We start from the raw sequence: 13,073 nt of genomic DNA on the forward strand, positions 1-13,073 counted from the left end.
AAAAGAGTTGTCTGGACTGCTCACTCAGGGGATGGGGCCTGGGACAGGAGCAGCTTGCAGGAGAGTCCTCCACCTGGGCTGGTGGCCTCTGGGAGAGTGCTGGGGCCCTGCACGGCTGCTGGATCAGGGCATGCTGCTGCTGAGCTTGTGCTTCTGGGGGACCCATGGCCAAGAGAACCCAAGAGGGAGGGGACAGGGGCCGAGGACCAGGGAGGCCTCCATCAGCAGGGGCATAGGGGGAGTGTACCTGCGCAGCAGCAGGGCCAGGCATGCTGTTGGGACATGAGGACAGGTTTTGTCTATGCCTGTGACTGAGCCAGCTGGGTGGTGTGAGTCTGCCTTCTGTGAACACCTAGGAGAGGGCGGGGCCTGGAGAGTTGGCTGGAGGCAGGACATCAGTCTTTGAGACAAGCCCTGCGGCTAGGGAATGGAGTGAGATGTGGGGAGCCCGAAGAGGGTCTCCAAGACTCCTCCAGGGGCTGGGCAGCGCTCCCAGGACTGGAGTGCAGCTTCCAGTGCAGGGCGTGTGTCTCCCAGGCCCCTCCAGCGTGGGGCTCTGCAGGTAGGGAGAGCTGGTGGAGATGGGATCTCTGTTCACTCCCACTCAGTGGGAGACCCAGTGGGCCGTGCTGGGCTTGCTCTCTCTCGACCCTCCTACACACCCGCATTCATTCCACCCCTGACTGCAGGCTGGCGCCTGGAAGTCCTGGAGGCCCCCAAGGATGTGGTGGTGCGAGCTGGCACACAGGCTCGATTCACCTGCGTGCTCAGCGAGGCCCTGCCGGTGGGCGAAGCCACCTGGTACATCAACGGAACTGCGGTACAGCCTGACGACGACTGGACCGTCACTGCTGACGGCAGCCACCACACCCTGCTGCTACACAATGCACAGCTACACCACTCTGGGGAGGTCACCTTTGCTGCCCGAGACGCAGTGACCTCAGCTCGACTTTCGGTGTTGGGTGGGTGGTTTGTGTGTGTGAAGGTGTGTCCCTTCTCTGCAGATTGGGTCACACTCCTGACACCAGGGTGGATGACCATCCTGGGCTGGGTCCTGCTATGAATCTGTCCCACCCCCAGAGTCTTAGGATGCTCCCTCCATTCCTAGGTGGCTTCTCCTGCAGGTGTGTGGGCCAGGTCACTAAAGTCTCAGGGCTGCTGTTGATCAGATGTGTCCTGGCTCAACCCTGAGTACCCCCTGAGGCCATGGTCCCCAGATCACCACCTACCTTCCCCTGCTTTGTACCTGGGAGAGGTCCAAGCTGGGCCCTGGAGGGGTGGGCAGGAGGAGCAAGGTTGCCAATCTATACGTGCTGGGGGCTCTTGACAGGAAGCCTGGAAAGGGCCCCACCCCATCCACTCAGGATGGCATGTGACACAGCTGGAGTAGGGTGCCCAGGCTCTGGGCCTCAGGGAACTTCGGCCTGATGGAAATAGAGGTGCTGGCAGGGGCTGTGCCCACCACAGCTTGCCCGACATGATCTCACATCTGGCTGCTCCTGAGGTGTCCTTAAGTCACCTTCAGCCTAGGCAACAGGACCCTTGGTTGGCTCTGTGAGCTGCCCTGGCAGGTTAACCCTGCCCCAGGGAGACCATGGGTCCTGATTTATATCCACTGGGTCCACCCCAGCGAGGAGCCTGGGCTTCTGACTAGCCTCTGAAGCAGGTTGTCTTGGGGCCTGACCTGTCCCCAGGCAAACAGGGTCAGAGCTGAGCTGGGCTAGAGGACATGCAGCTGGCAGGTGCCCTGGCCACAGAACTGCTGCTGGTGTGTGTGGGGTCGTGGTGGAGGCTCCCCTGCATACAGGTATGCTTGGAGCTGTGGCATGGTGGGCGCTGATGGCTGGTCTCCTTCCAGAGCTGAAAGAGCTCTTCACGTGTTCCTGATTCCGGACTGCATCAGAGGCATGACCTTGGTCTTTCCCTTTCTTGGCCATGTACTTGGGGGCACCGTGTCTGGCCTGATGAAGGCTAGGGTCTCTGCTCTTTCTTGACTGCTTGGGCTTCGCCACACTTATGCAAGTGCTGCCTTAATGTGAGTCATAAAGACTCACATGTGTGCTTTCTTCTGGAAACTTGGTGGTAGCTCTTAAGTTGAGGTCTTTGATTCCCTTGGAGGGAATTTGTGAGTGTGAGGTAAGGCTTCAAGTTCACTCTTGCTCAACACCATTTGTAAAAGACTATTTTCTTCCATTTTATTGTCTAAGAAATCTTTTAAAGTCCCCAAATTTTACCTGAACGTCACTGAGAACGTGGCAAGAAGGGCCAGGGGTCTCAGCTGCCATTCAGCTCCCACTGGCCCCAGGCCCAGGGCCACACCTCCCAACCATCCTGCTGGGGTAGTGTCTCAGCATGGGCACTCTGGGGACTCTCGCTTGGCCCACAGTGGTGGAAGTCCAGCTTGTTGCCCCTTCTTGGTCAGAAATCCAAGTCTCTTTCTCTTGGTTTTGAGGCTTGTGTCTCCAACCTCTCGTGCCCTGGTAGGATGGAACCAGAAGGTTCTGCCACTGTACCTGTCTGCTGTTCCTGGAGACTCAGGTCATATGACATTTTGTGCTGGGCCTAAGAGGCTTGCAGTTAGTTATGGGTGTGGAAGAACGAGGCTGGGAACAGCAGGGGTGGGCAGGCCCAGGAGGGCGCGTCCCCCTGAAATCCCAAAGTCCTGAGCCTCCTCCACTCACTTTTCCTCCCCAGTGACCAGCACAGACTACGACACTGCCGCCGACGCCACGGAGACCTCATCCTACTTCAGTGCCCAGGGATACCTGTCTAGGTGGGGCCACACAGACAGCGGCCCAGGGCCTCCCGGGAAGTGGTGATCTGGGCTGGGTGGCTTAGATTGACTTTCCCAAGCCTGCAGCTTTCAGTCAGACCCTGGCCGTTTCTGTCCCTCTGCCCCTCCACTCAGCAGACAGGGAACCTCAAACCCATCCGCCTCTGACCTTCATCCCGTGGGTCCTCCCGCATGGACCCTCAGCCTGCTCCACTTTATGGCTACCCCCTTATTTGTCTTTTTTGCCAGCCGGGAGCAAGAGGGAACCGAATCAGATGAGGGGCAGCTGCCCCAGGTGGTGGAGGAGCTGAGGGACCTCCAGGTGGCCCCTGGTACATGGCTGGCCAAATTTCAGCTCAAGGTGAAAGGTAAGGTGCTGGGGAGTGGGCACTGTAGCTGGAGGGAGGCCAGGAGCTGTCTCCCGTTGGTCACACATGGGAAGGGCCTGACCAGTGGAGGTCAAGAGGTCATGTGTGCCTGCTGCTGGGCAACAGGAGGCTGCCACCCCACCCCCACACCAGAGGCTCGCTGGCCTCTGAGCAACCTCTTTTCTGGGCCTTTGTCTGTCTCCCATCGAAAGAGTATAGTGCCCATTGAGAATGGTCCTGTGTTGACCACTCTCCTCCATGGGGTAGGCTACCCAGTCCCCAGATTGTACTGGTTCAAAGACAGCCAGCCCCTGTCTACATCTGCCCACATTCGCATGGCTGACAAGAAGACACTGCACACCCTGGAGATCGTCTCTGTCACCCGGGAGGACACTGGCCAGTATGCGGCCTATATCAGCAATGCTGTTGGTGCTGCCTACTCATCTGCCCGGCTGCTGGTCCGAGGTGTGTGCCCTGAAGGAGTGAGCAGTGCCACATGTACTACATGCCAGGCCCCATCAGGCTGGGCCCAGCCCATTGCCCCTATGCACAGTGGCACAGATGGCAGAATTGCCCCACAGGAGCGGGTGCCCAGTGGGGCTTGGACACCCTGAGTGATGAGCAGGCTCTTAGGGGAAGCAGACGAACACTGGGCCCAGCAGACCTGCACAAAGCCCCAGTGGCAGCTCTGACAAGAAAACTCCTGTGTCCTTATTTTCCCAAACGTTCTGAGCACTGAGAGCTGACTCCCAGTTTGACCCATACTGGTCCTGCGGAGAGACTGTTGCTGGGTCCTCCTCCTGCCTCTCAGGGTGCAGCCCCAGCTGCCATCTCCCAGTGCCCATGTGGTTCCAGGCGGGGCCCCAGAATCCCAGTGGGCACAGGGAGGGTGGGGATGTCACACGGATGTACACTGGAGTGTGAGTTCTTTGGCCTCCTGGCCAAGGTTTCAGGCAGGGTAATGGACCTTTGACCATGGGTGGGGCCATGCCCAGGTCCCCCCACTGGGCAGTAGGACCAGGACCTTCCCACGTGTAGGGAAGCAAGGGAATCTGTGCGTGCTGCACATCTGACTCCCTCTGCACTTTTCAGGTCCTGATGAACCAGAAGAGAAGTCAGCATCAGGTGAGATGGCCCTGTGGGCAGACAGAGGCTGGGTGGATTGTGGGCATGAGGCCAGAGTGGACCAGCCCTGGGCCTGGTAGTGGTGGAGGTGCAGGAAGAGGGCTCTCTGGGGCCACAGGCACAGGTGGCAGAGAACTACCTGGGGTTCCCAGAACAAGGACATCAGGACATGGGAGCTGAAGGAGGGGTGCCGGGTGTCCCCATGGCTGTCCTTGCTCTCACAGATGTGTGTGAGCAATTGGTGCCACCCCGCATCCTGGAGAGGTTCACCCCCAAGAAAGTGAAGAGGGGCTCCAGCATCACATTCTCGGTGAAGGTGGAAGGTGGGCATCCTCACTCCCGGGAGAAAGAGCACCCCCCCAGGGCCCCCATGCCACCCTCCCACGGGTCACCCATGCCACCCTCCCACAGGCCACCCATGCCACCCTGCATGGCCTCCTGCTCCACCCCTCATATCACTCTGGCCAAGCACCCTCTTCTGAAGGCCCATAGCCAGTGGGGCTGTGTACCCACTGAGCCCTCTCCTGCCCACAGGATGCCCGGCCCCCACCATACACTGGCTCAAGGAGGAGGCCGAGAGAGGCGTGCTGTGGATTGGCCCCAACACCCCAGGCTACACTATGGCCATCTCTGCCCAGCAGCACAGCCTGGTCCTGCTAGATGTGGGCCGGCAACACCAGGGCACCTACACGTGCATTGCCACCAACGCCGCTGGCCAGGCCCTCTGCTCTGCCAGCCTGCATGTCTCAGGCCGTGAGTAGGGAGCCTGGGTGTGGTGAGGGACCAGCTTGGGATGTATGGCCTTCACCCACCTGTGATCCTTCTCCTGCAGAGCCCAAGAGCAGTCTGGGCCCAGTGGTGCAGGCCAGTTTGGCCTGGAACCTCAGCCCTGCCTGCATGGTGCACAGATGGCCTGCGGGCCCTGCCCAGAGCCCTCTGTTCAGCCCCTCCGGGGGATGGTGCTTGGAGGGCAGGCCTGTCCCCCAACCCCATGGGTGACCAAGTGCTGAGAGTGGACAGGGAGGTGGGCTTAGGCATAGACCCTTGCCAGGGTTTCTTAGGGACAGTGCAGGCAGGGCCTCCAGGGTGGTCTAGATGTCCTGGGTAGGGGTCCCAGCCCAGGACTCAAGGTGTCGGAGTACAGGACTGGTCCTGATACTTCCCCTGGATCTCTGGACAGTGCCCAAGGAGGAGGAGCAGGAGAAGATGAAGGAGGCTCTCAATTCTACCTTCCTACAGGGGTGAGTGGGTGCCCTGACTGACTTACCCAGGGGGCTAGGGTGGCGTAGCCCTGTGGGTGGCCACCCCCTTCCCTGTGCAGCTTCTCCACACTATAAAATGAAGTTTTTATGGGCCCCGTCTGGTGTGGAGCCCCTGATTGTGGTGTCCTGGCCCCTAGGCCCCCCTCTATGGGGAGCAGAGTGGTGGGGTCCAAGCTGGGCTTGCAGGACACCCCTCCTCCCCTCAGGACCACCCAAGCCATCTCAGCACAGATGTCAGAGTCTGCTGGTCTCACCGGCCTTGCTGGGCAGAGGAAAGGTATGCCCGGGTTGGGTGCAGGGGGTGCCGCCCTTTGGACCTGAGCAGCCTGGGCTCTGGGCAGGTCCCTGCCCTCTCATGGCCAGCTCCCAGCTCTGGTTGGAGTCAGAGCTGTTCTGACCTCTGTGGTCAGGGGGCCCATGCCCAGTGGGCTATGTGGAGGTTTGGGTTCCAGATGTTAAGAAGAGCCACAAAGTCACCTCGGCCCCCACAGCCCCAACCCCGCCTCAAGCCTGATGCCAGGCTGGACCCTGCCCAGCCCTGTCCTCAGCTCCCTCACCATCTGCCTGTAGCCCTGCCTGCCACCTGCTGCCTCTTAGCTGTGCTTGCCGTTCTCTGGCCACTTGCTGCCTCTTCTGTCCAGACCTGCTCCCTTCATTCTCATCCCTGGTCACAGGCTCTGCATCCTGCTGACCTCACTGGTCTCTTCCTGCTGGCACCACCTCATGGTCTCCCTGCCAGGGCCTGGCCTCCTGCTCACCATCAGCCCCTAGGAGAATTGCAGTGAACTTTTGGGGGAAGCATGACCCCAGAGTGTTGTGTTTGTTCCCCCAAGGGAGGCCCTGGTGGCTGAGGAGGCCCATGGCCACCTGTCCCTCGCTGAGGTGGGCACAGAGGAATTCCTACAGAAACTCACCTCCCAGATCACTGAGATGGTGTCAGCCAAGATCACACAGGGTGAGGGGGCCAGGATGGGCATCCAGGGTCCCCAGGGGAGGCTGGGACCCTGTGTCCTCGCATGGGGCCTAGCTAGGACTCTGCGCCTGGGAGCCCTGGAGACTGGCTGGGTGGTAGGCAGTAGGGGGACAGCCTTCCAGGGACATCACAACCTTTGTGTTCGCCCAGCCAAGCTGCAGGTGCCTGGAGGTGACAGTGATGAGGAGTCCAAGACTCCGTCTGCCTCCCCCCGGCATGGCCGGTCGCGGCCCTCCTCCAGCGTCCAGGAGTCATCCTCGGAGTCAGAGGATGGGGACTCCCGAGGAGAGGTGGGTGGGCTGGGACCCTTGGGAACAGGGCTTGGGGCCTGACCTGCTGAAGAGACGATGGGAGGCTGCAAGGGCCTGGTGCTACCAAGGGAGGGGCATCACCACCAGAGACACCAAGGGACACCAGAGGTTGGAGCAGAGGGCAGGGTCTCTGCACGTGGGTTCCTGCAGAGCACTACCTCTGATGTCCCTCTCACTGCCATCTGTGGAGAGTGCACCTTTGCCTCCAGAGCCCACCACCTCTTGGGTTGCAGGGGGCAGTGGGCAGCAAGGCGCTGTGAGCAACCACAGTCTAGGCGCCCATCCACGTGGGCAGGAGCCAGCCCTCTCACTGCCATCTGTTCAGAGTGACCCTGGGGGCTCCTGCCCTGTGGCCCTGGACTGGGTACCTCCTCGGCCCCTAGACTCAGCACCCTCCCCTCTGTGCTCTTGGGGGTTTTAGGGGGTTGGGAGAACCTCTCCCTCCTCAGAGGTGGGGGGCCATGGGGGGTCTTGGCAGGCCTCACCCCTCTGGCCCCAGGACTTAGGCCCATTTCTCTTTATCAGATCTTTGATATCTACGTGGCCACGGCCGACTACCTACCCCTGGGGGCCGAGCAGGATGCCATCACACTGCGGGAAGGCCAGTATGTGGAGGTCTTGGACTCAGCCCACCCGCTGCGCTGGCTTGTGCGCACCAAGCCCACCAAGTCCAGCCCCTCCAGGCAAGGCTGGGTGTCACCAGCCTACCTGGACAAGAGGCTCAAGGTATGGTAGTCAGGAGCTGGGGGAGGGTGCCAAGGCCCTGGGATCCTGGCCCTTCGCCAGAGAACCCTGGAAGTAAGGGACAGGAGCCCGGTGGCCACAGAGGAGGTGGAACAAACTGGTGCCCTGGGACAAACTCCTGTTTCTCAACAGCTGTCTCCTGAGTGGGGGCCCAGTGAGGCCCCCGAATTCCCCGAGGCCGTGTCCGAGGATGAGTACAAGACCAGGCTGAGGTATGTGTTGGGGAGGGTTGAGGGTGGAGCCACAGCTGGCTGCTGGGCCTCAAGGGCCAGCTGGCGTTCTGCCCTGCTTCTTCACGGGGGACCTGTGCTTGCTGAAGCTGTGTGAGCCTCCTTAGGTCACGGTCCTGCCCCTGGTTTCTGCAGCTGTGCCCTCCCAGAGCCTCATGCGGGAGGGCTTCCTGGGGAAGAGGTGGTGCCCTTGCTCCACCACCTACCCACTTTCTGAAGCTGGGTGACAGGCTCCTGATCACAGGAACCCCGTTTAACTGCAGTGCAAGGGAGCAAGCTCTCCATGTGTCCCTAGTCTCCATGTGGAGACTAGGGACAGTGGGAGCAGGGCAGCTGCTGGGCACCCCCTGATGCCACTCTTCCGCCAGCTCTGTCATCCAGGAGCTGCTGAGCTCAGAGCAGACCTTCGTGGGTGAGCTTCAGTTCCTCCAAAGCCACTACATACAGCAACTGGACCGTGCTCCCCGAGCACCAGCAGCCGTGGCCAGCCAGAAGGCAGTCATTTTTCGCAATGTGCAGGACATCAGTCGCTTCCACAGCAGGTAGGCAAGGCCACACACATGCATGTGAGGTGCACGCACAGCTGTGGGTCAGGCCTCGTGGAGGGTGACACTCAGCAGCTGGGGTAGGAACTCTATTTACCCATGAGCACATCCCACTTGTGTGATGCCCCAGTGACAGACGCTCGCCATATGGGTTGAAGGCTGCAGAATACCTGCCACCCATGAGCACTCACACAGGCCCATGTGCATGCACATGAATGTACACGGGCACATGGGAAGTCCCATGTGCACACCACATATGCTCACGCACCCAGCCTCAAATGTGCATGCACATGTGCTTGATATGTGTGTGCACATAGTGTACATGTGTGCAAACATACATATGTGAATCCTGTACAAAAATGTGCATACATGCTGGATACACATAGATATGTGCACTCACATGCATGCTGATCTCCATGCACGTGCACTCTTGCACACTCACACAAGCATTTGAGTGCATGTGTGTGCCATGTGCACATCCACAGACACATTCAGGCAAACACATGCACACATATTGTACACACATGCCACACATGCATGGTCACATCTGCACACTTGTGTATACATGCACAGTCACATGCATGCACACATGCACCCACACACGTGCACATGTATATGCATGTACCCACATATACATGCTCACATACTACACATCTGCACACTCGTGGGCAAGTGTACATACCCATGCACTTCTGTACGTGCCCACGTGTCTGCACACCCAGCTTAGTATACTCAATCTCACAGGCCCAGAACCCACTCCTGGGCAAGAACCATAGCCTCTCAAGGAGAGGGCCCAGGACTGGGCTGTGAGCTGTGCCTGACCCTGTCCCTGACCCTGTCCCTCTCTGTGGCAGCTTCTTGCAGGACCTGCAGCGCTGTGACACAGATGACGATGTGGCCATGTGCTTCATCAAGAACCAGGAAGCCTTTGAGAAGTACCTGGAGTTCCTGGTGGGCCGTGTGCAGGCAGAGTCCATGGTTGTCAGCACGCCCATCCAGGAGTTCTACAAGGTGCCCGTGCCTGGCTCCATGGCGTTGGCCACCGGGCCCCTCCCTGGCTGCTCCCAGGCCTAGTGCTGGCCTTGACTCCCACCAGAAAACTCACTAACCTGAAAGTCCCCTGAGGCTTAGCCCTTGTCTGTGCTCATGGCCTTAGTTCATATTCCCTAATCTTTTCCCCCACAGTCCCCAGGGCCCCTTGAGCCTTGTAGCTCTGTGCTCCTGGGCTGGCCACTTCACTGCCCAAGTTCTGTGCATGCCTCCAGCTAGATGGTAACACAGCCATTGTCCAGGTTCAGGGCCAGGTGTGAGAGTGCCCCTGAGATGTCCTCTACTGTCAGGATGCCCTAACTGGGGCTGTGCTTTCTTGCCCGAAACCCGCCCTGTGGTGCCTACAGAAATGCGCTGAGGAGATGCTGTCCGCTGGGGACCCCTCGCAGCCACCCCCACCCCCACTGCAGCACTACCTGGAGCAGCCGGTGGAGCGGGTGCAGAAGTACCAGGCTCTGCTCAAGGTGGGAAGCCCTGTCCTGCCCCAGCCTTGAATATCCAGGCCAGACCTTGGGGCTGAAGCCGTCTGGGTCCTGACCCTTGGTCTGCCTCAGGAGCTGATCCGCAACAAGGCCCGGAACCGGCAGAACTGCGCCCTTCTGGAGCAGGCCTACGCAGTCGTGTCAGCGCTGCCCCAGCGTGCTGAGAACAAGCTGCATGTGTCCCTCATGGAGAACTACCCCGGCAACCTGGAGGCCCTGGGGGAGCCCATCCGCCAGGTGGGGGGACTTACGTCTGCTGCCATGTGGTGGGGTGTGGCTTTTGTGGGTGCTGGGCTCATAGATGACCCTGGGGTCTGCACCCAGGGATGGGGCCAGGCAACCACAGTCCAACCACATCTACTCACACCCCAGGGCCACTTCATTGTGTGGGAGGGCGCACCAGGGGCCCGCATGCCTTGGAAGGGCCACAATCGCCATGTCTTCCTGTTTCGGAACCACCTGGTGATCTGCAAGCCCCGACGAGACTCGCGCACCGACACCTTCAGCTATGTGTTCCGGAATATGATGAAGGTCTGTGGTGCCAGGGGCTGGGGGTGTCATGCAGGCCAGTGGAGGTTTCCCTGTTCCTGGGCTCCAGGGTGGCTAGTGGAGCAGAACTTGCCATTGTTCTGGGGTGACCTGGGCATGGCCCTACTGGACCCTGTCTATCTGGGGATGCTTAGCTCTGTCCTCCCACTAATGTTGCACCCCTCAACAGCTAAGCAGCATCGACCTGAACGACCAGGTGGAAGGGGACGACCGTGCCTTCGAGGTGTGGCATGAGCGGGAGGACTCTGTGCGCAAGTACCTGCTGCAGGTGCGCACAGTCATCATCAAGCACTCCTGGGTGAAGGAGATCAGCGGCATCCAGCAGCGCCTGGCCCTGCCTGTGTGGCGTGAGTGTCCCTGGTGCTGTGCTGGGGTGGGGACCTGAACATCACTTAGATGCCCAGAGGGCTGCACCCAGGCCGGGCACGTGGGCATGGGTTGCTTTTTGCACTGGTGGCTTGGTTCTCCCTTTGTTCAGATCTAGCTGAGGGACCGGTGGCTTTGGCCTCCCAGGGAGCCCCAGAGCAGGAGTTGAGCTGACCCTGACCCAAATGGGGGACACAAAGGGATGTAGTGGGGACACGGCATAGCTCCAGACTTGGGGTATCTGATCAGGTCATGTTTGGGTGTGATGGTCTTGCACCTGGGTCTGTCCCTGCCTCGTGCAGCCACACCCAGCTTAGTCAGTAACCAGGCCCTTGGATGTGGGGCCAGTGCTGTTGTTGGGGGCAATTTGCCAGCGTGCACCCAGGGGACATAGGCCTGACATCCCACCCTCAGAGTCCTCAGACCCCCACATGTGTCCTCAGGTCCTCCGGAATTTGAAGAGGAACTGGCTGACTGCACGGCTGAGCTGGGGGAAACGGTAAAGCTGGCTTGCCGCGTGACCGGCATACCCAAGCCTACTGTCAGCTGGTACAAAGGTACCTGCCAGGGCCTACAGACTGACCCTTCACAGGAACCCCCACCGGGGGTGGGCTGCACGGGGGCTGAGGACAGCATGGGGTCTGGTCAGTGGGCTGGGCATGGGGAACAAGAGACAGTCCAGGCCTGTTCAAGGGCAAACATCCTGGGGATGGACAGTGAACAGGTAAGTCAGGTGGTGCCATGGCCACCCTGGGGAATGAGCAGGGTGAGGAGTCAGCACAGGGCTGAGACAGACATGCCTGAGGGCAGCCGAGAGAGCACCAGGACCACAGAGGGGCCACAGGCAGGCACCTGGGTGCAGGAGAGGCCTGTGAGCTTAATGGGCCAGGAAGGGTGCTGATCACACTGCACCTTCAGGGTCACGGAGTACAGGCCTTACATGGCTCAGGGATGGGAGCTGCCAAGGTCAAGGGAGGTCAGGTGTCTCCCAGGCCTGTCTCACTTGACACTGCCACAGGATTGGGGTCCCGAGACCATCCTCACTTCCTGCACCACCATAGGCTTGGGGTCCCGAGACCACTCTCACTTCTGACATCCAGTCCACTGGTCCCCAAGGTTGCCTTCAGGTTCAGTGATTCACCAGAAGGTCTTGGAGTTCAGAGCTATTATGCTCAGGGTTAGCATAAAGACAAGACTGCAGCCCCTGAGAAAAAAGAAGAGCACTTCGGGAGGGTTCAGTGTCACCACTTGTGAGCTGCCAGCCTCCCGCTCCCAGTGCAGTGAGGAAGAGCACCTTCTCCTCCCAGTGACACCTGAGAACACAAATAGACCTATGCCAACCAGGAGGCTTAATGAGACTTGACGTCAGCATTTGTCACTGGAACTCTGTCAGACCTGCATGGCTGACCGCTCATGTGGCTGACCTCAGGCTCTAGTCCTCCTGAAGTCAAGATTAATGGCCTGAAGCCCACTATGAATCTCAAGTTAGCATAGAAGACAACATGGAGCTCCACTAGGAAGCTCATTGTTAGTGTAGACGCCAGTGTGGCCTGGGTCATCCATCGGGAATCTCCTCATTGGTGTAGATGCCAGTGTGGCCCAGGAATCTCGTTATTGCCATAGACACCAGCGTGGCCCTAGTCATCCACTGGGAATCTCGTCAAAGGTGTAGACACCAGTATGGCCCAGGTCACCCACAGGAATTTTGTCATTGGCATAGATGCCAGCATGGCCTGGGTCACCTACTAGGAATCTTGTTGGCGTAGATGCTGGCTTGGCCTAGAGCATCCATCAGGAATCTCATTATTGGTAGAGATGCCAGCATTGCCCTGGTCACCCACCAGGAATCTCGTCATTGGTGTAGACAGCAGCATGGCCCGGGTCACCCACCAGGAATCTCATCATTGGCATAGAAGCCTTCGTGGCCTGGAGCATCCTCCAGGAATCTGTTCATTGGTGTAGACACAGCATGGCCTGGGTCACCTACTAGGAATCTCATAGTTGGCATAGACACTGGCATGGCCTGGGTCACCTACTAGGAATCTCCTCAATGGCATAGACACAGAATGGCCTGAGAATCCCCCCAGGAATCTCATTGTTGGCATAGATGCTGGTATGGCCCAGGTCACCTACTAAGAATCTCCTCATTGGCATAGATGCCAGCGTGGCCCGGGTCACCCACCAGGAATCTCCTAGTTGGTGTAGAGGCTAGCATGGGCCAGAGCCTCTTCCATGAATGCCATTGTAAAATAGAGTGTCCAGTCTGGCCCTGAGCCACAAACCCCTAGGCTAGCC

At 59.3% G+C, this 13,073-nt stretch overlaps 1 protein-coding gene across 1 annotated transcript in view; it reads left to right on the top strand.

Annotated features, from left to right (window-relative positions):
* LOC308645326 (obscurin-like) overlaps positions 1 to 13,073 on the top strand; it is a gene marked incomplete at its 5' end in the record, with an annotated part of 148,115 nt that overhangs the window by 105,162 nt on the left and 29,880 nt on the right. The window contains 20 exon segments of the mRNA XM_081287369.1: positions 690 to 1,046; positions 2,695 to 2,773; positions 3,023 to 3,141; positions 3,409 to 3,606; positions 4,234 to 4,266; positions 4,491 to 4,589; positions 4,801 to 5,019; positions 5,447 to 5,507; positions 5,735 to 5,805; positions 6,367 to 6,483; positions 6,652 to 6,791; positions 7,338 to 7,538; positions 7,689 to 7,768; positions 8,155 to 8,328; positions 9,186 to 9,342; positions 9,729 to 9,845; positions 9,936 to 10,100; positions 10,236 to 10,394; positions 10,582 to 10,759; positions 11,222 to 11,335. Coding sequence (XP_081143495.1) covers positions 690 to 1,046; positions 2,695 to 2,773; positions 3,023 to 3,141; positions 3,409 to 3,606; positions 4,234 to 4,266; positions 4,491 to 4,589; positions 4,801 to 5,019; positions 5,447 to 5,507; positions 5,735 to 5,805; positions 6,367 to 6,483; positions 6,652 to 6,791; positions 7,338 to 7,538; positions 7,689 to 7,768; positions 8,155 to 8,328; positions 9,186 to 9,342; positions 9,729 to 9,845; positions 9,936 to 10,100; positions 10,236 to 10,394; positions 10,582 to 10,759; positions 11,222 to 11,335 — 2,838 coding nt within the window.

Source organism: Spermophilus citellus (genome assembly GCF_964194105.1).
Source record: "Spermophilus citellus genome assembly, chromosome: 1".
In the NCBI taxonomy this organism is placed as follows: domain Eukaryota; kingdom Metazoa; phylum Chordata; class Mammalia; order Rodentia; family Sciuridae; genus Spermophilus; species Spermophilus citellus.